This window comes from Harpia harpyja, chromosome 7 (assembly GCF_026419915.1).
Source record: "Harpia harpyja isolate bHarHar1 chromosome 7, bHarHar1 primary haplotype, whole genome shotgun sequence".
In the NCBI taxonomy this organism is placed as follows: Eukaryota; Metazoa; Chordata; class Aves; order Accipitriformes; family Accipitridae; genus Harpia; species Harpia harpyja.
Window position 1 is genome coordinate 14,776,936 of NC_068946.1, and position 22,521 is coordinate 14,799,456.

At 38.6% G+C, this 22,521-nt stretch overlaps 1 protein-coding gene across 5 annotated transcripts in view; it reads right to left on the reverse strand.

Moving 5' to 3' along the window:
• TRAF3IP1 (TRAF3 interacting protein 1) overlaps window positions 1-22,521 on the reverse strand; it is a 45,234-nt gene that overhangs the window by 17,402 nt on the left and 5,311 nt on the right. For 4 of the 5 annotated variants that reach the window (XM_052792402.1, XM_052792401.1, XM_052792404.1 and 1 more), the window contains exons 3-8: window positions 22,290-22,451; window positions 20,286-20,417; window positions 19,672-20,142; window positions 18,380-18,457; window positions 10,605-10,680; window positions 5,177-5,275 (exon numbers count right to left, since the gene is read on the reverse strand). In XM_052792402.1, coding sequence (XP_052648362.1) covers window positions 5,177-5,275; window positions 10,605-10,680; window positions 18,380-18,457; window positions 19,672-20,142; window positions 20,286-20,417; window positions 22,290-22,451 — 1,018 coding nt within the window. The remainder of the gene's footprint in view (window positions 1-5,176; window positions 5,276-10,604; window positions 10,681-18,379; window positions 18,458-19,671; window positions 20,143-20,285; window positions 20,418-22,289; window positions 22,452-22,521) is intronic. The other variant, XM_052792403.1, reaches the window with a different exon arrangement.

Genomic DNA, 22,521 nt, shown 5'->3' on the forward strand with positions numbered 1-22,521 from the left:
CTCTATATTCTCTATGCTGTGGTTTTGTTTAAACCTTTCTTTTGTTTACCTTAACTTCATATTTTCCTCTACTGGTATTCTTAGTTGACCCAGATTTGAACAGGGGGTTGGACTGGCTGACCTCCATCTGTCCGTCCCTTTCAACAATGAGGATTCTACAATTCAAGGATGAGGGCTTCTTCTGTAATCCAACCATAGTTATGCTCTCCATAGGGCTGACCCCATTTGAAATTTAAATCGCACAGAACCACTTTAACCAATCCTTCCCAGCTGATGGGTTTCCAACCAAGTTACTCTGACCAGTTCAGTGCAGTTAACAGCATGAACCCCCACCTGCCAAGCTCAGGTTAAACCATTCTCTGTAATCGCACAGAACAAGATAAATGACATCTTTGCCTTGACAATCTGACTGCACAGGATTATAGACATCATTCACCACTTTCTGCTTTAGTGTTTCTACTAATAATTTTGGGAGGTAAAAAGCTTTCAATGTTCCTGGATTCCATCTAGAAAGCTTGCTCAGATGAACAATCTGTTGGTAAGTATTTCTTCCATGTAATGCCACACACAGTAAAGGACTCCTCTAACACTATTGTCCACTTCAGTGTCCTTCTGCTCTGAAACCACCAACAAATGGCACCATTGAAAGAAAAAAGGCCAAGGCAGCTGGGCTTTTACAAGCCCAAGTTTAGGCAAAGAAATGCAAGTTCTTTCCTAGAGTCTACTGCATTCCACTTTCCTAATGGGTTTGTGCATATTCTCTGAAAAGCCATTTCAGAGGTAGGATCTTCTCATCTAAAACTACTGAGCAGTTAAGTTTTCCCTCAGTCTTACTGGTACAGGAGCAACCACCATGCATCAGCCAATCCTATGGTCGTTGGGACACAAGTTGGAGTGGTCCTTATGTTAAGACCAAGCCAGGCCTGAGTCAGAAAGCTGTGCTCTGTTGCTGGCTGTACCACGAGCTTCTTGCGCTTCCCTGGGTACCTAATTTAGCATCCCTGCCTAATGGATGTGATAGGGATTTCAAAATTCCCCTTCCACACAGCAGAAGGCATTTTCCCACATGATGGAGATCACAAAAGTATGGAGAAATAAAAAACAGAGGTCTGCTCCTTAACAGAGTATTTGATATTGCATAAAGGCTCTGCTTGTAGCCTGCACATGCAATCACAGGAGCTGAGACAGCCCACTGGTGACCGCATGTAGCCTGGGTAAGTCAGACCGAACAAAGAACTCTTTGGCAGCCTTTATGCAGACAGGCTTGGGAAGAGGCGTGAGCACATCTGGGATTTTTAATTTTTTTGTGTGTTAACGTTCAGTCTGTTAACAGCACAGCTTCACTTCTCATACTGGAAAGCCATCACTGACCTTTGGCACAGCAGGTTTCTGCAGGTTTGTGGGAAGCATGTACGGTCCTCCCTTGCTTCTCTATACACCCAGCTCCCAGGAAACAATGCCTGCAAGAACCACTATTTTTGTTTTCACAGAAACAGCTACCATTAAGCAAGGAGGGCAGCCTGCTAAAGAAATTTAGCTTTTGGAGCATCTCTAAAATCTCACGTCCCTGGTTTATCCCAGCCCCATAGCACCAGTGGAGACAGAGCAGTGACTGTATCACAGCACAGTGCTGTGACAGCTGCACAGAGCAAACCAAGATGCTTCAGGGACCTCACATATACCAGATTTCTAGGAGATTTCCAGATTCACTGTCTATTACTGGCCCAATTATCCAGTTATTTGAAGAAAGGTTTTGTGGATCGCTTTCACTTTTAATATAAACAGAAGCCACAAACGCAATAGGTAATAGAAGGAGGGAAACAAAGTCATGTACTGACATTAAGAAAATGGAAAATGTACGTTTTATTAATCTGGTTGTTGCAAAAACTACCCGTAATATATTGCAAAAAGTTCCCCACAGTCTCTGCTTATTTGCAAGTTAGAACCCATAAAATGCTCATAAACTTTTTTTTTTTTTTAAAAAAACACTTAACCCAAAGGACAAAGCACTTTCATAGATGGCTTTTTGGTATTCTTTTAAATAGAAACTACTTGGATAAAGTCTACTCAAAGCATTCAAACACAACTAAGTTATGCTTTGTTACTGTTTAAAAATTCTTTAATACATAGCATAGAAGGAAAAAAAGCACTAAACTAGAGAAGTGCTTTATTTATAAAAAAGCACTGGTTTTTCTATTAGAAGTTTTTAACTATCATTGGTATGTTCAGTGCTGGTCTTTTGGCACTATAATGTTCCTGAGTCACTGGCAAATTCACCTGGAGATAACAAATCCATTGATTTTTCAGATAAGTTAATAAATTCTTTAGTAAGAATCTGACCAAGTTAGGCATGAAGCACACAAGAACTACAGCAAGCTTCTTGCTTGGGAACTACTACTAGGGCTGGGAGAATAGGGACAAACACATTAGGGAGCGTTTCCAACAAAATTGCACTTCTGTGCTAACGACATCAATGTTCTGGTCACTAAGGTGAACACACTTATCAGAAATGAAACTTTTTTTAAAAGTCAAAAGACAATGGAGGATCAAAATGTTTGTCGTGATAGAATATCTGAGTAGACACTCCTGAAAGTTAAATGAGATGTGTAAAAGGTGAATTGTATCAATCTGTACAACAGATTTGAGAGCCAAAGCCATGCCAATCTATTTTGAACTAGGAAAGCACAGGGACTGCTCACCCTTCAAAGTAAGTTTACACAGTCCACAAATATAAAAATTAAAGGTCCAGAGGAAATTCCGAAGCAGTTCATAGAATGTAATACTTCTTTTTTGAGCAGCCCCAAGTACCCCCTAAACCTTTGAAAACCTTGTGAAAGAACTATCTTCAGCTCCCCTCCAACCAACCTACTCCAAAGGTAGGTTTGGAGTTGCAGAAGGACAGCAACTGTGATTTTCAAGCAGTTTCAACACCTACTTTCCATTTAATTCCACTACAGTTAGCTGGAGTATAAATCTTAATGCACAATTAACCAACCAAACGGTATCACGGGCCCGCTACATAAGCAAACAAGACAGTGTCTAAGCATCTTGTAAGGACTGTGATTTCTAGGATGCTTCAACAGGCACTGGCAAACTAAGCAGAGTTTCCTAAACCCTTCTGCTAGTGTAAACTGGCACAGCTACCAAAAAAGCACTCCTGCCTTCACACTTCCCATTCCCTCCTGTTAGCACATGCATTCACACGCTGCCTGAAGAACTGGATCAGCACGACTCGGTTTAAGACACTGCCCTCCCAGACCCTGTGGTGGAAAAGACGTTCATATTTTACATACATGCCAGTTCTCTGTGGATGGGTGGTAGGTGGCTGTGATGGCTCAACTGAATGAGTGACAACATCTTAAGGTTACTTTGAGATAAACTTTAGAAAGGAGCCTGGCATTACTCCTCCCAGAGAAGTGTACCTCAACATAACTACCAAAACTGTGAGAAGATAAACTGAAACTCCCCAAAAAGCTTGTTTTGGAATATAACATGGTTCAGAAAAATCTTACGTAATCATCAGCTCCTGAAAAAGCCTCATGCAGGCCCACACTTTTATAGAGTGACTGTGAAATCCAACTGTTCCTCCCTTCTTGCCACAGTGGGTGCATTTATATGCACATCTCTAAAGCAAGTGAAACCTAAGTAACTTCAGGGGTGTAGGAGCAAACAGCTGAGGCAGGCCAAAACACCCTTTAGCCAGAAAGCTTTAAACATATACTTCTTATTTAAGAGGCTACCATGAACTAGCCAGTGAGGATTCCTAACGGAGGACACCAAGGGAGAATAACTAATATGCTGACAAATCCTCATTTATATTAAAACAAACCCAAAAAACCCACAATGGAAAGGTTCAGAGCCTCAGTGCTCAAAAACAGAATATAAGACTGAAGCAGAATGCAGAAATAATACTCCAAAAGATCCAGGAAAATAAGTTTATTTCAGCCAGTAAACAATGTTTTTAAAATCCTATAAATGATTCTTCCTTTGGAAACTTTCATTTGCAGTTAAAGACACAAGAACATAGCAAGAAGGGGCAGGTGATCACTGTCTTATGATTACTTCAAATAGCATCCAACTTAGTTATCTGTAATGACTGCTCTTATCAACCGTCATAATTGATTTCACATTCCAACTGTGAAAGCTATTAAATGTGCAAATGATGATTTCATCTCTATAAGAACCTACAGAAAATTAAGGTTCATTAATATACTACTATGTTATACTATCTTATTGAATAAACCTGAAAATAAAGAACAGTCAATATAGTATTTGGTTCTTATACCACCTGAGAATCCAATCCAAATCAATAATGAACCTGGGGTTACTCCTCTTACATACATTCAAATTATAAATAGAGGAATATAAAGTTATATTCCATAACAGATACATTCCAACAGACAAGACAGCTCCAAAAGATTAAAAGGAATTAGTGTGGAAGTTCTCCCAGTTGTGTAAGGTCACACAATGTCTTGGCCAACCATCTACATTTCATTAGGCTGACACAGCTATGAGGCCCTGAAGGCCACAGGTGGACTGGGAAACAGCCTTTGACCTCCCACATACATGGTATCAACTCTCCCAACTAGGTCAAGCATCTGGATCTGGAGAGAACAAAAACGCAGCTTTTTGCTTAAATCTCAGTTCTTCCTGCTACATTTTGCTTCTATGGCTCTATGTATACCATAGGTGGATACAAATACCTCATTAACAACGTATGTCTTGGGAGCTATACACAACTTGAAAAAAAAAATATGGAGAAATAAGAATGCAGAGATGGAATTTTCCTCTAAAAACCTGTAAAATGGAAACACTAAGTGAGACTTCCAAATACTTGTATAAAAAGGCAACATGCAATGATTCAGTTCTTACATAGAACAAGTCACCAAGGGATTCAGGCGCAGCAGCCCTGTATTTTCCTTGGGACACTGTAAGTGCTGGTCTCTTTGAAAACTTTGTAAAATTAAGGAAAGAGAAAATAAAAGTAACTGTTTTATCAGGGAACATACATTTTTCAAACCAGGACATTAATCACACGATGTGATTAAAACACAAGGCAGCAGTTCGATTAAGTGTAAATCACCCTCCTTAAATCATTTAGCTGCATGGATTCAAGTTCAACGCCAAAGCACTCAAGTTAGACTTCCCAAGGCAGTCAGGTTTTTATTCTCCCTACCTTTCTGTTTTACTGCAAGTCCTGGTTCAGCTTTCTCTTGCAGTTTAGCAACACTGTCCTCTGAAATTCCATCTGCCACACTCTTCGTTTCTACAGTTCCTATAACAAAACAGTTTATAGTCAAATGAAACCAGAGATACAATAAAAATTTAGCCATGTTAAACACCTGTTATACTTACTATTTCTTTAAGGGCTATCCTAGTTTAATAAACCATCTTGAGTGTAAATAAATAACATTCAAAATTTACAAAGACTTTTTACATGACCGCTGATTGAACTTTTTAAGTTACTGCAAACTAACGGCAACTTCCTCAATTCAGAAACGATTTACAGATATAATTTATTAGCCTGATAGCTGGTGAAACAATACAATATTTACCTAATAAAGTCTAATTTGCTAAAATACACAATATTATTTGTATACTACTTGGAATGCATAATGCCCTTTGGTTTGTTTCAAAGGCTTTAGCTTTAAACACATTTCATACTAAAGCCATTAAGAAATTTCAAGCAAGAAAAGCTGATTTCTGGTAGCTGAACTCCACAACTTGCTGGTAATGCCACAGAAGAGCCTAGTCCACAAACGCTGCTCACTTTTGATGCTACCTAAACCAGTTTTATTTTTGCAAAAAAATGAAAGACCATTTAATGGACCAATTACCTTAAATTAATTCCCCCAGTTACAATAGGAAGATGTTGACAAAAGCAAAGTAACACACAGCAGAAGAAAGCTGAAATATTCAGGTACAGATCTGATTTCTAAATTATCTGCCCAGGGAGAAGAGACATTCTGAGTGGAGGGATGCAAAGGAGAAACGATTCAGCACCATTTGTACATCATTCCTGAAAATATACCTGTGCATTGAACACACGTGGTCAAAAAAAGTTAAACTATTCAGTTTGTCAAGATATCTACAGAATGGGTAGAATATTTAGCTTTAGTCTTATCATTAAATATATATACACACACACATACACACATATACCCCTTCACTTGGAGTAATACGTTCAGTTCTCACACTCTCAAAATGCAGCAGAAGCAGAATAAATTCAGAAATAGGCAAGATTACAGATACAGAAAGAGCATGCGTGTTTAAAACAGAGGTACCCAAAGCGCTGCCCAGGAGCTGAACCCAGCGCTTCCAAATCTCCATATCTGCCAACCGGTAACTGTAATGCAAAGGTAAAGAACAGATTCACAGGGCCCCTATTTACAGACAGGACACCTCAAGTAATATTTCCACCACCAGAACAAATGAGTAAACAGTTTTGACAGCATGGGAAAAGGTTTACTAGATAGAGCCCTGCCTAAAGCTTGGGTTCAAACATCCAACACTTCCAAAACCAGCGATGAAATTACTGCATACACCATAAAGCTGAAGCTTTCAGGACATATACATCAATAGCTGAGGATCTACTCCTCCACCCATGCCATGGGAAGCATCCACAAAGATATACAGTCCATTGCAGCAGAAATGCTGAGTTCTACTAGTTTAGGAGATTAACACACAGCAGAGAAAGGTCAACTGGCACTTTCATTTACCTGTGCTGACTAAGGCCAGGATGAATTGTCATTTAATAAAACTGAAACTAGCATTTAAACATTCATCACCAACCCATACAGCAGTGTTACAAGTTACCCATAAGGTCTGGAGCTTAGCAGAAAAGCCAAACCAACAGTGGAAAGTGAAGCACTTTACTCCATCATTTCCATTTAGAAAGTAATTCAGTGTCTGAACAGAAACCTGTTCAGACCTCAATGAAGAGCAACTTCAAGTTTAAAAAAAAAATTACATTCCATTTATAATCAACTTCTAAATTAGCAAAAATGGTCTCTATTGCATGATGCAAGTTTTGCCACAAGGCGTGTTGCAACTATAAAAGCAGTCATCGCCTGAGTAGTAATAAATGTAACGTTAACTACAAAAAAAAAACCCCAAACCAAAACATTTGTTCCAATACCATTAGAAATTTGTTCGTAATAAAGGTGGGTAAATGCTGGTATAACTTGTTTTAATTACCAGGATAGCAAATATACCTGGTTTTGCTTAACTAGTCCTTCATTCACCACTTCAGGTTTTTTTATTACAAGTTTAGTCATGACACTAGTTCTTTTGCGTTCTCCTGTTGCGCATTTATTTATCTCCAGTTAATACTAGAAAATATAGAAAGCTCTGATCATCATCACCAGTAATTACAGAGACCAGTGTGCAACAGCACAGGCATCAGCATAGCTCCAGAAGGTTTTTACTACCCTCTGGATTGCTTACTGGAGCACCTATGAGCACTACTCACCTATTGCAGCTCTGCTGCCTTAGAACAAAAAGAGGGCTAATGCCCCAAAGTATTTATCACTTGGGTAAACTGAAAGTTGAGTGCACTGGCTTGATGCATCATGAGGAATATTTTAAAATATTAACCTTAAAGCCAAAACACAGGATAAGTCATTAACCATATTTCATTTATCAGAAAAACTGGATCCTGATTTTAAAGAAGGGACGATCCTATAAAATGGGGCATGTCTGGTCACTGTAGTTTAGTGCCAGTTCAGGCTATAAAATAAATATTCAAATCTTGGGAAATAAAAAAAGTTATAGGATCAGCTAAGGATCACTAAGTAGTAAAATAAGACTACATTTAATGGAATCCAGATGGTATTTTTCAGCTGCAAAATTATTAAAGCCTCACAGCACATAAGTACATGAGATGTGATGTAAAATTTTTGATTTTCAAGCACCAACTTCAATTAAGCTCCTAAGTCAACAGACATTCATATCCAAAGTGCCAGATCTTTTCCAAGGTATTTAAGGTGCCTAAACATCTTTTTAATTTTTTCTCCCCAAGTCCTTTTGAAAACATGGCTATTAATTGTTCTGAAAACACTACCCAAGCTCTGATATAACTTCAGTGTTTTGCCTCAGACACATGGAAACCTACTAAAACAGAAACCCAAAGAAAACATGGATGCTTGGGAAGACACACAGCAATCCACAATCTCTTTACATAAATTAATAATAGTGACATTGGCAGATTAAGTGCATGAAGATCTTCATGGTTCATTAGTCTAAACAGTACCAGTCTTTAGCCAGAATTAGCTATTTTGACAGGTATCAATTCACAGGTGTTATCATATCTTCTGAACGGAGATGTTAAACTGATTTATGTACAGTGACTTCTTCATTAGAAATAAAATATCAGCGCCCTGGGCACAAAAGCATTGAAAGAAAATTTGAATCATAGTAAATAATCAAGTCACTGAAATAAGAGTAGGGGGGAAAAGGCATTTAAATACAGACAGAAATTGCAGCCACACTGTTGTATGAGGTCTGGGTACCAGCCAATTTTATTCCTTACCTACGTGTTTCTTTAGGCTCTTCTTCTTGGCTTTCTTATACAAAGGGCAAGCAGTAGTAAGTTTAGATTTCTTTTTTCCTAATGTGAAAGTATTAAGTACTTGGGATATTCTGAAGAGAATCTAGTTTCCAGTTAGTATGCAAATACAATAATTAATACACTTACATAGAAAAGCTGGTGACATAATCAATTGCAATGAAGCACCTTAACAGATAAAATAATTTACTTATATGCAAAGCCTGGCACAACTGTCTACTAAACTCAGTTAAAACCATCCCAAGACTAAAATTTTCACGTAAATCTTGTCCAAAGAGACAAAGAGAAATGACTAATGCAGGTGCAAGGCAGATGAGGAGAAATGTTTATTGATGATTATACCATTTGTTAAATAGCTCCAGTCAACAAAGACTCAGAGGCTGGTAAAATGGCCTGTAATCAATACAATTATAGTTTACGTCAATCCACTTCCTAACGTGCAAGCATGGATACCACAGATCTATTATCCACAAGTGACAGTCTTGACAGACTTAACACTGAAGCAAGGATGAGATGACTATAGAGCTACCGCCTTGTCCGCTGTCAAGACTCAGGGTGGTGGCCACACCGCTACCAGGGGCGACTCCTGGCTGGCACAAAGAGATGGGCGTTTTACAGATTCTTATTTCCTGCTGGTAATTCCTCTGTAACAGTAAGTATCTGTCCTTCTTTCCCAAGCACTCAGCAGAAATGCAGCAGGGCTTGGTTCCTTACACCTGGTTGAGCTACTGTGGAAGATGACATGGGATAGGATTCAGTACTGGTGATACCCAGATCACCTTCCCTGTTCCAACTCCAATCAGAAGGTCCTAGACTGACACCAGCCCAGGTGCAATACAGTTGACTACAGCTGTAATGACAGACATTGGAGAAAGTCAAATATCTACAAACATGTGCTGTTATTGCAATACTCAGAGTAATCTTCTCTAATCATCAAATGGGCTGCAAGCCAGAGGTTTTGCTTAACACCTTATCTTCACCTGTTCTTCAGCTTACACCTGGAGTATTTTAAGTGTCTCAAGCTATGGAAATCACTCAGGAAGGTTTGGCTAGTCTTGAATTCACCCAACCATTTTTTCACTGAAGAAACCCCAGAAAGTGTAACACAAATGTGGATGCTGTAGTGTACTCCTTATCAAACAAATATCCAGGGAAATTCCTTTTTGCATTCAGTTAATATCAGGGAACAGGCCTTTTTTTGTTGTTTTTTGTTTTGTTGTTTGGGGGGTTTTGACAAATATGATCTTCTCATTTATAAACACAAAATTTCTGAAGACCAAATGCTAAGACTTCAAATCCTTGAGAAACAATTGAAAAACTGAGAAAATAAGTGAAGTTTGGATTCCCTAGCCAAATTTAGGAAGAGCACTCTTCCCAAATATTAGTAAGTGATAAAGTTACAAATTCAGGGTTCGTGGCTTTATGATTTATCCCTAAAGGAAAGGACATCTTGCCTCACAAATGTCTTTCATCTTACTAAAACAACCTTAAACAACATATCTTAAGTCTCACTAAAACAAAAATACTGTGCTGAATATCGCTCTGCTGTAAACATTCAACAAACTTTTACATGTGACTTCATGCAAAGGTAATGTGCATTAATTTAATCAACTCGGACATACTGTCCACTAATCCTCAGTCACAGGAAAAAAAAAAAAAACCACCAAAGTTTTGCAAGCCATATTTGTCTAAACTTGCTAGATTATTAAACAAAGAAACAGTTCTTGGGAAACTAATAGAAAAAGAAATAGTTGTAGACCAACTAAAAAAGCCCATTCAGAGAGAACACAATAAATATCAAGAGCAGGCTGAATTTATATCTGCAATTGTGCACGAGGAACACGAGCAAACTGAACTGAGTACCACTTTCTATGTATCAAATCCATGCAGAAAAATTGCCTATTGGATTCATAAATGCAGACTGGGAGTATAAAACAAGCACTGAAAATAATAAACACGGATATTTAAGTATTTATGCTATTCCTATTCAATAACCCTCCAGCATATTTAATAGAAATAATATCCTCCTTCTAGTTACCTTCTCCTCCGGGTTTGGCGCATTGCCTTGATCCTTTTGTTGAAGGCTGCCTTAACATTCCTGCAGGACTTTCACTCTTTAAAAAAAAAAAAAAAAAAGCCCCACAAATTTATATAATCGTATATAAAAAATATATATATATTTATATATTAAATTTACTTACATGCGTTGCTTTTTTATCTATATGTATTATACATAAAAAATATTCACTTGCAAAACTGACCCACACATATATGATTAAAAATATGTCAAGTCTATTTTCCTCAAAGTCTGCAAGTATTTTTCCTGGATACATGCTTTTAAATGAACCTATATGATTAGATTTTGTTATTGTAAAGACAACCTCCAAATGTGAACTAATAGTATCCAAGGCACAACAATCTTGTGAAATCTGTGGAGCATCTATGATGCCACTGCTGGTCTTGGGATACAACGCTTAGTTACCAGTGAGCTACCAAAAGGAGTAAGATGCTTACAATCACCTATATGTTTCAGCTACATCAGATACACAATTCCACTTTAACCTTCTGGGAAGTCTTTTAAATTTCATTCCAAAATAGAAGCAAAGACTAAAAAACTGTGCCACTAGACTTGCATGGTCCTTTACTCAAATGGCAACTTCCCTGGACAAAGACCCTGGACAAACCAAGAAATGGGTCCTGCCAGAAAGTCCAGCAGACAAGCAATGGATGATCCAAAGTTGCAACTGGTACAGGAAGGAGAATATGAGTTCAAAAGTGGAAAAGATCAAACTGGAAGCAAATTCAGGACACTTCTGAGGACTCTGACCTTAGTCCGAAAGTGATTCAGACGGGCCAGGAAATGAAAGCAGGCAAGCACACACGAGAATTATTTTGTTTTCTCTGAATATAGCTTGCACTGCCTGAAGTCAAGAACGCTTGACTGACAACACTTTCTGCAAAGGCATTATGTTACACGTTTCAATGGACATACACCCTTGGAAAGGAGCAAGTTAAATCAGTAGGTCCATTTGGCTGGATGTTGGGAAAAAGACGTGCATAAACAGCACCCTCTCATGAGATGAGATCAACATCGGTCCCCAGAGACAAGGCCACCTGAACTGTGAGGTCCCCTGTGTGCAAAGGAATAACTGAGCCTATGCACAGATAGCACTAGAGAAGCTGAAGGCAGCTACAGCACTTGCCCTACGAAAAGGCTCAAAAAAACATCCTGGCAAGAGCAGGCAGAGGGGCAGGTCCGTGAAAGCTGCCACTACTCTAGGTAGGGTATAGTACAGATTTACTACTCACTCTACCTGAAGGACAGCTGGGGCCCAAATGCCTCCAGAGGAGGTGCAAGGTGTAAAGGAGGACTCCTGCCAGCCCACCAAAACTCCTGGGCATGTGATCAGGGTGGGAAGGACGCAGTCCATCCCCTTACACCAATCTTGGCTAACAGAAGGGGCAGACTTGGTAGTGGTGGACTTGGTAGTGTGAGGTTAATGGCTGGACTCGATGATCTTAAGGGTCTTTTCCAAACTAAATGATTCTATGTCTTCTGCGTGCATGTAGACCAGATGATGAAACCAGCGATGGCATCTGGCCCACTATACATGCACACAGGGCTTCCCACTTCTTACAGTACTGTACACACTAATAAACCAGTAGCTTCCAACAAGCCATTCATGCTTCTAATAACCTTCCTGTCTTTTTACCTAAGTCCGTGGTTTCATGAGCAATACTTGTTGCTAAAGAGGAAGCAACCACCTCTGAACACAACAGATGAAGTACAGGTGATTTATAGAATACCATTTTATGTTTCTAGGCTCTCTCTCCCTATAATCATCTCTGCATCTTGTTCAAAATCCTGAAATATGTTTAGCACCTCACAGGATTTCCTCCTTATCTGCTTTTTTGAAGGTTGTGTGAATTAACAGTCCATGCAGTTTGCATTCAAGATTTATTGTCAACCCTGCTGATAATGACCATATCTATAACATAAATGAGAACTACAAATTCTTCCATTTCTATGCAAATGTTAACATTATATGTTCCAATAACCTGTAAAAGAAAATTGTCAAATTACAGTGTAGAACATTCATTTTCCATAATATCTTGCATACAGGACAATGGACCATACATGTCGTAATGGAAAATAACACTACAAGGTGTCTAAAAATATAGGATACTTGTAAGTATTTTTACTCAAACTACTTTAGGTGACCATGCAAGAGCATCATCTCACCTCTACAAGCTTACAACAGTGTATCCACCGGCCCCAAAGAGACAGCTACATGAATGAGGGGAATGAAGTTTACATGTCAGGGACATGGTGGTAAGTTTGCTTTGAAGGCAAATTTTGCTTTTGTATATGCTATAATGCACCATGAGCTCAAAAGAAGTTCTTGACAAACAAAGGGGAAATGCTTATTAACAACAGACAATCACAGCATGCAAACTGTGTGAGATAAACTGAGAAGTTGAACTACTTGGAGGTGCTTTATAGGAAAGTGGGCAGTCTGTGCAAGAGTCAGCTTCAACAGTTAGTTTAAGCCCTTTAGAAACTACATCTCCTTCACCTCCATGAGGTGTAATATAATGTGTCATAATATAGCATGTACACTCAGAATTTCAGGTATTCAATCAATCAAAAGAAAGCCCTACATCCTACGCTTCGCAAAAATCTAGCCGAATGGACAGTACATAGTCCTGCTTTGACATAAACTAGTTTTGACTTACACTATCTTCATTGGATTATTACAATTATTATTGGACCCACAACCAGAGCTACCAATACTTTCGTTTCACTCTTCAGGAAATAGAAACATAGAATCATAAAATCATTTAGGTTGGAAAAGACCTTCAAGATCATCCAGTCCAACCATCAACCATGCCCACTAAACCATGTCCTGAAGTGCCTTGTCTACGCGCTTTTTGAATACCTCCAGGGATGGTGACTCAACCGCTTCCCTGGGCAGCCTGTTCCAATACCTGACAACCCTTTCAGTAAAAAAATTTTTCCTGATATCCAATCTAAACCTCCCCTGGTGCAACTTGAGGCCATTTCCTCTCGTCCTAGCTCCAGCCACCTGACAGAAGAGACCAGCACCCACCTCGCTACAACGTCCTTTCAGGTAGTTGTAGAGAGCGATAAGGTCTCCCCTCAGCCTCCTTTTCTCCAGACTAAACAGCCCCAGCTCCCTCAGCCGCTCCTCATAAGACTTGTGCTCCAGGCCCCTCACCAGCTTGGTTGCCCTTCTCTGGACACGCTCCAGCACCTCAATGTCTTTCCTGTAGTGAGGGGCCCAAAACTGAACACAGTACTCGAGGTGCGGCCTCACCAGTGCCGAGTACAGGGGAACAACCACCTCCCTGCACCTGCTGGCCACACTATTTCTGATACAGGCATGTTATGAAGAAAAATAGACAGAAGTCTAAAATGCATGGCTAATATTGAAGTGGTTAATCTTCATTTTAGTTCATCTTAATTACTACCATCTTTCACAATCACAACATTATGCAAGGAGCAAAAATAAAGCTCACATAACATCAGAGTCTGGCTCTACAGGCCCGCAGGCCACATCTGGTACACTCAAACTTCAGCAGCTCTTTGGGTGATGTAATTATTAGCACAGGTGGGGAAGGAGTTGAGAATAGGTGCTGAGGCTCCTGGAGGAGTGGATTCAGTCATTTATTTATGTCAGGTAGTGACTACAAACACTGCTTAACATTTTTGTAGAGCCACATGTGCACACTGGCAACAGGTGCAAAGTAAAAGCTAAAATTTAATCACTATGGTAGCACACAAAAACATAAATCCCACAATATTTATGATTTGAGTCTTTCCAGAGGGAGATAAAATAGGCCATTCTTCTTCTCACAAATTCAGAGGCTCCAAGACTTTGAAAAGCAGTCACTGGAGCCATTAAAAAGAAATCTTACACTTATCTCACACCATCCTGGAAAAAACGTATTAAAGTGGAATCCTAGATGGATGTATGCACGCTTCCCAGTTTTGAGTAATTACATTTCTATTTGGAGAGGATAGAGCAGCCTGTTGTAAACCATCCAATCTGCCGCTTTGTCCTCCTTATTAACCTTTAAATAGGTTCACTTCACTTTAAGACATAACAGTGATTTCTAATGTTTCAGCAGGTCAAGAAGAGGAATATGCTTTGAAAAGACATCCTGCCAAACTGTTAATTCTCCCTCCTTTCCATGCAACAATCAACCTCTACATTCATGTAAGGATGTCATGAACAATTTCTATCAGTGACTTTTATACTGCTCTCATAACTAGTTCTATACATGCTTACATACATCTCCTCTAGCCACGGCCACTCCATGCATCAACAGTCAAAGGCAGAAAAAAGAGTCCTGCCCAAGCAAGGGAGGGAGACAACTCATTATATAAATCAGCCACTGTGATTTTTGCCCTCTAATTCATTAGATCTACTGATAGTTCACTAATAATAAATAAGAATTAAGTCTGTGAACAGAAATCTAATTCAATCAACCCTCCACAATACTTTTCTTCTATTTAGATCCACAGTGCCAGCAGGTATACTTGCATGTATGTATGCTGTAAATAGTGCGTGCGTGTGTAAAAGTTTTATGTAAAATACAACTACATATATAAATACATTTTTTAATTTTGTGCAAGACTCTTCCTCAACAAATAAACATGGCTCATTTCTAATGCTTTTACTGAAAGCTATGTATCCCTCAAAGACTTTCTTTGCTCTTTCTCTCAAACTGTCTGTATTTCCAGTATTTATTCCTAAAACAGCTATCATTATTAATGGGCAGAATTTATTAGTGTGCAACAGCAACAAGGAAAGATCTCTACTTGTTAAGGTCAATTTGACTGCTGTGGTGATAAACGTATTCAGAAAATATCGATCAATTATCTTTTCCTCAAATGAAGGCTCGCAAGATGGTGTTCTATTGGTGTTAGCTTCTGCTAATTAAAACCTTTCAAACACAAAACATCTCCCACTTTTTAAAACATAAGTTTTAATGATGGATTTGTATTTTATGAGCCAGTTATGAATAACTGACACCAAAAAGAGAGGGTCATTCACAGCACCAGAACAAAAATATTTGAGCCATGTCCAGCAGATTTCCATGGAACGATTCTCTCTGCTGCTTCTAGAGCAGTTATGTCTTTTTTCATTCAGTAGTTGTTTCATTATATAGTCGAGATGAGATCCAACAGAAGTAGAAGTTCATTAGATATGACTTAAAGGCTGATTCAAGTGACCAGTTCCAGAGCTATACAGTTTGTAGGGCAAAAATAAAAGTCATTATAGAAGTGGCCAAAAGTGACAGGATATTACAAAAAGCTTTAGCCAAGAGTTTCGGCAGCCATCTGTAAAATGGAAGAGACTTTTCCAACGTGTTTGGCCTTAGGGGTAAATGACATACCTGTTCTGCAGTCACTTCATATAAACAGCACCATACGCTTAGAAGCTCTATGACCTGAATCACCTTTTGTCAAAAAACAAACATCTTTATTATTTAGAAGGTCAACAAGTCATGCTATGAAGTGTCCATTTTAAACAAGACTTTTACCTGAGATGGACTGAGAGCTAACAGAATACAACTCAACTCGATCTGATCACAAACAGTGTGGTATGCAACAGCTAGCCTTGAAGCAGCAAGTAGTCTTCTTCTGATTGCCATGTGTTAGCCAAATGTCTCTTCTTAATTCCTACTTATTATACTTGCTTTTTTTTCATTCCAGAAAACTACAGATACCCATGTGATGACTATTACATGCTGGGTAACATACAGAGTTCCTTTAGTACCAGAAAAATACATTTAAAAAAATAAAAAATCAGCCTGTCAAAATTTAAGTAGTATTTTAAAGCTGGCCTCTGATAATTAGCAGCAAGAAAAATTAAGACTTGTATGAATACAGATTGAATCTTATTAAGACTCCTAATCTCATAGGAGCGAAGCCAGGAACTAAACTTTAAGTGACCAGCTTTGCTGTACATGTAGAATATGAAAGAAACAAAATTAAATTATTTTGTTCTCTAAAGTAAATGCAGCATAAAAGCCGTTCTGCCTGAAATTCTGTGGACATCTCAAATGAAGTAAAAGTTCCCATTTCCCCACTGCTTTTTCCCCCACTGTTTCCATGTTCTTATGCTGCCAAGCAGCGTGTCTGAAGAAAGGACCTAATGCAAATACAGAGGAAGCAAGATGAAAGTCAAGTGGAAGACAAATAGTTCACTATGATGTGAAGCCATGTAAGACTAGGCTTGGAAAGAAAGAGAAGCTGTGGCTAGGAGCATGAGGATAAAGAAAGCAGGACTAGGAGCCAGGCGAAGTGGGTAAATGAGCACAACAGGAACAAAACGAGAAAAGACAAGAGGTCAATCCTTAAGGCAGAAAAGAGCGGTGACATGTTAGGTACTGGTATATCAGCCACTGCTTGAGAGGGGCTGCTTCAAATTGTTTCACTTGTATTATATTTACAAAAAGCTAAAGACAGATGCTGAATATTTATTAATTATGCAGCAGAGACTATAAAATCTGATTCAATACTCCTCATATGCATAAAGATGTAAATTGTTTCCCCCCTTTTTAATACACTTGTTTCACTGCCACGTGACTCAAATGGAGTTACAGTAGTTTAAATCAGGGTAAATCCCTGGAAATAAAGGCGTTACCCTGCTGTGAAACTACTGTGAGGACAGGAAGATCAACCCCAGTCCTTTAGATGCATTTCCCAATTATTTCTTGCCGGAATTTCCTCTAAACCACTTTGTGCAGCTATCTTAGCTCTCCAGCTCTAAAAAGTCATTGGGAACATTTTCATTTCATTTGTCTCCTCCACAGTCTTAAGATGATGACCATTTGTCATGCACTGGTCTAAAGTGTGTGTTTTCATCACCTAAAAACTAAGCAGTGTCTACTGTTACGCAAGCAAGTAGAGGAAAGCATGTCATCTAGATTTAAGGTAATAAACCCACATGCCTTGGAATGACTCCCAAAAGCACTTAAGACGGGAAATGAAACTTTACTGCCCCAGTGTATTATTGTGGTGCCCAAGAGCACTACGATAGTTTGGGATGAGGCTCAGAATTTCCATTAGAGACCCAATTTGCAGGAAGTTTAACTTGGCCATGAACATTTGCTTCAGGCTAAAAACTATTTTATAAGCTCTCCCTCCAAGTGCCAATAATTTAAAAAGTTTGGTTGGATTTCAGTCAAAGAATAGCTATAAATTTGTCATCTCATGTAGAAGACACGATGACGTCAGCGGCCCACAGACTCTCAACAGAGACTCCTGCTAGACTTGGGATTCTGCCTGTTTTTTCCTAGCCTGAGCTGCTTTAGGTTAATTTATTGAAGTCTCACTCTTTAAACTTTTAGCCATATGGCTCCATAATTCCCCCAATTGCCTCAGGTCATCAAGAAGCAGCAGACACAGACACAATGGCATCACAAGCAACAGCTACTGTTCAGAAGCAATCACTGAGTCGCTATTCTGCCCTACCATCATCCAGCTGCAAAACATGGGCCCAGACTCAACACTGGACTCATTTTCTTTCCAAAACAGTAACTTCTGTTGAAGTACAAAAAACCCCTAACAGCTTTCCCAGGAAAGATCCAGAGGAATAAACAGAAAGATTTGAACAAATAAATATTTTTCCTGAAGTACCCCACATATCAATATGCAGAAATAATATCTGGAAAATGAAATAAGCTGAGTAGACCTTCTTTCGTCCAAGCTCAGAGAAATTTAAAAAACAAACAAACAAACAAAAATATTCACCTTCCCAGATCTTCTATGCTACTAACCTCATTATCTGGCTGGCACTTGCTGTCTTTAGTTGGCCTCTGCATTTTTCTAAGTGTGGATTCCTCAGAATCTGAAGACTGAAAAGAAATTAATTGCTTTAGATTCAGTGTGCTGAGAAGCCAGCTACTTACCTGAATAACGTGAAAGGGGAAATGAGCATAGAGTAGAACTAAGCACATTACAACATGCATCCATCTACCTTATCCATCTACCTGCCCTCTTTACCTTGCCTCCCCCACGCAGGAGACTAACCGAGCAAAATCAACAGTTAAACATTGTTCTCTCTGAGTAACACCAGGAAGGCAAGAATCCTTAAAGCCAGCAGACAGGTACTGACAGAATTGCTTTCCTCACATCTAACAAAATTAAGCTACCCCCTAACAGAAGCATCTTTGATGTCCATTAATCCCAAATTTCTACTGTGAACCAGCACGCAACAGAACAGAAAAGGAGAATAGGAAATATTTAGAGGAGGAAGAGAGAAGATAAAAGAACAAAAAAATGAAAAGCAATGAAGAGACGGCTCTTAAGGCAGTTTAGGACTTTACACTGAGAAGGCCTGAAGTATGGGGAAACGGTGGATGTGTTCCTTCTCAAAGATGTAACATGATGTGTGGAGTCCACTGCAAACAGAGCACCCTTGCAAGAATCTAGATGGGCTTCCCAACAGTTCTTTCAAGGAAAAACAAAACAAAACAAAACAAAAAAAACAAGCTGGAAGCAAGCAGCTTAATCTAGAAAGCCAGAAGAAAAATACAGATGTGCAACTCCATCCTGTGTGTCCTGCTACAGAAGAAGTCAGCTCAGGAGAGACTGGTTATGGCCCAAAGGAACTCTCTTCAGCCCCATCTTCCCTAAAAGCCGGCTATGGCTGCAAGAACAGCATGCATTACTGGGGAGACACATGAGGATAGAAGTACACAGTTCCAATAGTCGCTGCCACCTCTCTCTGCCAAACATAATCTAATGTGATCAGGAGAATTCAGACATGCAGAGTTCAGAAAAGAAACGGCTTATTAGATGTTCAAGAAGCACAGTCAGATGAGTCTGATGGCTCAAGTCAAGATATATCACGACAGAGACATGAAGTTACACATACGGCCTCAGTCACACTCTTACCAGATCAAATCCACACCGACACTTTCACTTCATGAGAGTAATTGCTGTTAAAGAAAGTACTTAATTGTTAAATGAGCAGAGAATACAAACATGCAAGGTCATTATAACAAATGTTCAGTCCCTACCACAGCATGCCAAAAGTTATTGATCTCTGCAATAACACTTCAATTACCTTTTTCTCTGCTTTATCCTTTCCATGTTCTCTTAAATGCTCCCTATCTTTTTCTCTGTCCCTCTGTCTATCCCTTTCCCGATCTTTTCCTCTATCTCTGTCTTTCTCTCGTTCTCTGTCCCTAGCCTTATCTTTGTCTCTTCCTTTCAGTCTGTCCTTTTCTCTTCCTCCTTCATTTTTTTTCTCTCTTTCCTGTCCTTTATCACGCTCAAGATCATCCTCTCGTTCTATGTCTCCTTTTCCCTTGTTTTTTTCTGTTTCTCTTCCTTGCTTTGTTGTTCTGCTTTTGTTTCTTTCCCTTTCTTGTTTTTCTCCTTCTTTAAAGGTGTCTCTTTCAGGGTCTTTGTGCCTGTCTTCATTATCCTTCCGTTTATCACTTTCTTTTTCTCTTTCTTCGCTCTCTTTCAAATCTCCTTTGGGTCTTCTGTCTCTGCTTGAGCTTCTGTCTTTAATTTCAGTGTCTCTTCTACCCTAAAAAGAAAGTCAAAACTAAAAATTAATTCCAATATATGGCAACTCTATCACACAGACAAAAATGCAAGCAAAAAACAAACAAACAAACAAACCACAAAGAGTGGTAACCCCTGTATCCCACTAAAGTTGTAAATGCCTACCTCTTTATGGCTTTTTTGTTCTTCTGTTTTGGATTCTCTGCTTTCTTTATCTTGAGATTTAGATGGAGGTTTCCCTTTAGCATCAGCTCTTTCCCCAGCTAAGATCCTTTTTACAGCAACATCACTGGACAGCTGCAAGGAATAGAAAACCATCATTGAAATGAGTAAATTATTTTATTAAATATCTATTTTCTTCCTAACTCTGTAATCACCATGACTTGGGGTTGGGTTTTTTTGTTTGTTTTTTTGTTGTTTTTTATACATAAAGCTGATATTTCTGCTCTTTTGGAAACTGTCTTTCACAGGAATAATAATGCCCTTTTATGTCCAACACCTCTTTGTACTTCTTGTAATAATTTGATTATATGTACCAGAGCTATATAAATATATGGTGCTTTTTATGTATTATAGCACAATAGCAATTCTCATTCCAACAACTTAAATATTTTTCAAAATGGTAAGGTAAATGACTGTCAAATCCTTATACCACGACTGCTAGAATGGTTAAACACTCTTAAAACCACATTATGTTGTACTTCCATCCACTCTTAGGCCACTCCACTTTCACCTAATACTTGCTTAATCAGCAACAGTCACTAAAGAAAACTACATTAAGAATGACTTCCAATAAGCTGCAGTTACACTGTTTTAAAAGCTTCTGCGTCTAGTTCATTTGTTAAGACAACAAGCAATTACTAATTAGATCATTTAGACAGCAAATTAACATCATGTTTTCATGTCCAAGTGGCAAAGAGAGTTTGACTACATTAACAAAAAAAAGAAAAAAATCATCCCATTCAGGAAGGAAAATTCTCCTTCCTGAAACAGGAACAGCTTTTAGATCGCTAAACCGGATATTGCCCTGGGGGTTGACTCCTGATTCTCTCCTCATTTGTAAATGCAAAACTATGAATTTTTGTGGGTTTTCACACTTGGACACAAACTTCTGCACATTATCAACACTTGCCTGAGCTACCTAACTCCAAGCAGCGTGCTCAGCTCAGCACTAAAAGTATCAAGCTAGAGACTAAAGGAATCTTTTCCAAAATGCACATCAAGCTTGTTTCACAATAAAAGCCAAGGGGCTAATTATCTTAGGTCAAATGGGTAGCCTATACCCTCTAGATATTAAATCTCATCACAACGTTCTACAAAGCTGTTCCATCAAGCACATTTTCTAACTCATCCAGTCTCTGTGCCTATGTTTATCAATTTCCCCCTTCCTGATCTCAAGCAAGTCATAAGGAAGAAGCTCATAGCACTCAGCTAATTAAAACAAAATAACACAAGTTTAAACGAGTAGATTATCAGACAAAGATAATCCAAACTAAACTTGCAGACAGCCTGTAAACACTGTAGTTTGTCACAGTTAAATATACACAATTTTTTCATACTCATTAATTCAGGAGCTTTAGATAATACCCTTCTATTTCAAAAATCTCTGTAACACCTGTAGCAAAGAACCCCCATGACTTAATGAAACAATGATTTAAGAACTGCTGCTGCAGTTATTTTTAACAGGTTATCAAATTTCTCCTTTGCTGCATTTCCATATTCAAAAAAGAAAAAAAAAAAAAAGCGCAAGCATATTGGAAAAATTACTTTTATTACAGAATTAGAGATTTGACTGAAATGTTAAAGGAGACAAAGTAAAAAGTGGCAGCATCTAGTCATATAATTAATGTGTCTGCATCCAAAAGGTTTAAAAGTTCTGAAGCTTCATATTCTTCTTCAAACCTAATAAATGTTATTAAATGACCAATGAAATAAGGTGAAAAATAAAAAACAGTATACATTAAAAGCACTAAAATATCCAGAACATACTTGCATGGAGACCTGGCTCAAACTCTACTAAGGATCATACACCATCTCTCTGTTGTTGTTGCTGTTGTTATTAAGTGGTGACCCAATGTTTATCTTGTGTAATTAAAAACAGCAGAGGAGTGTCAATAAGCTCTGACAATACATCACCACGTGTATAAAATATATTATGTGATGTCATACCTTATTTAAGCAACACTTCCCAATTGCTTGAAGAAATTCATTGGTTTTTTCAGGTTCGTGTCCAGCCACAACACGTGCTGGTTTTACTGACAGTGGCTCTCCTGTTACCATTACAACAGCATCAATTGCCTTCTGAAGGAAGCTGATTTTGGCATCTTTATCCTGGTAAAAGAGCAATTAATAAATAATACTGAGACTCCAAAATAATTCTACATACCACCTAAAGACTAGA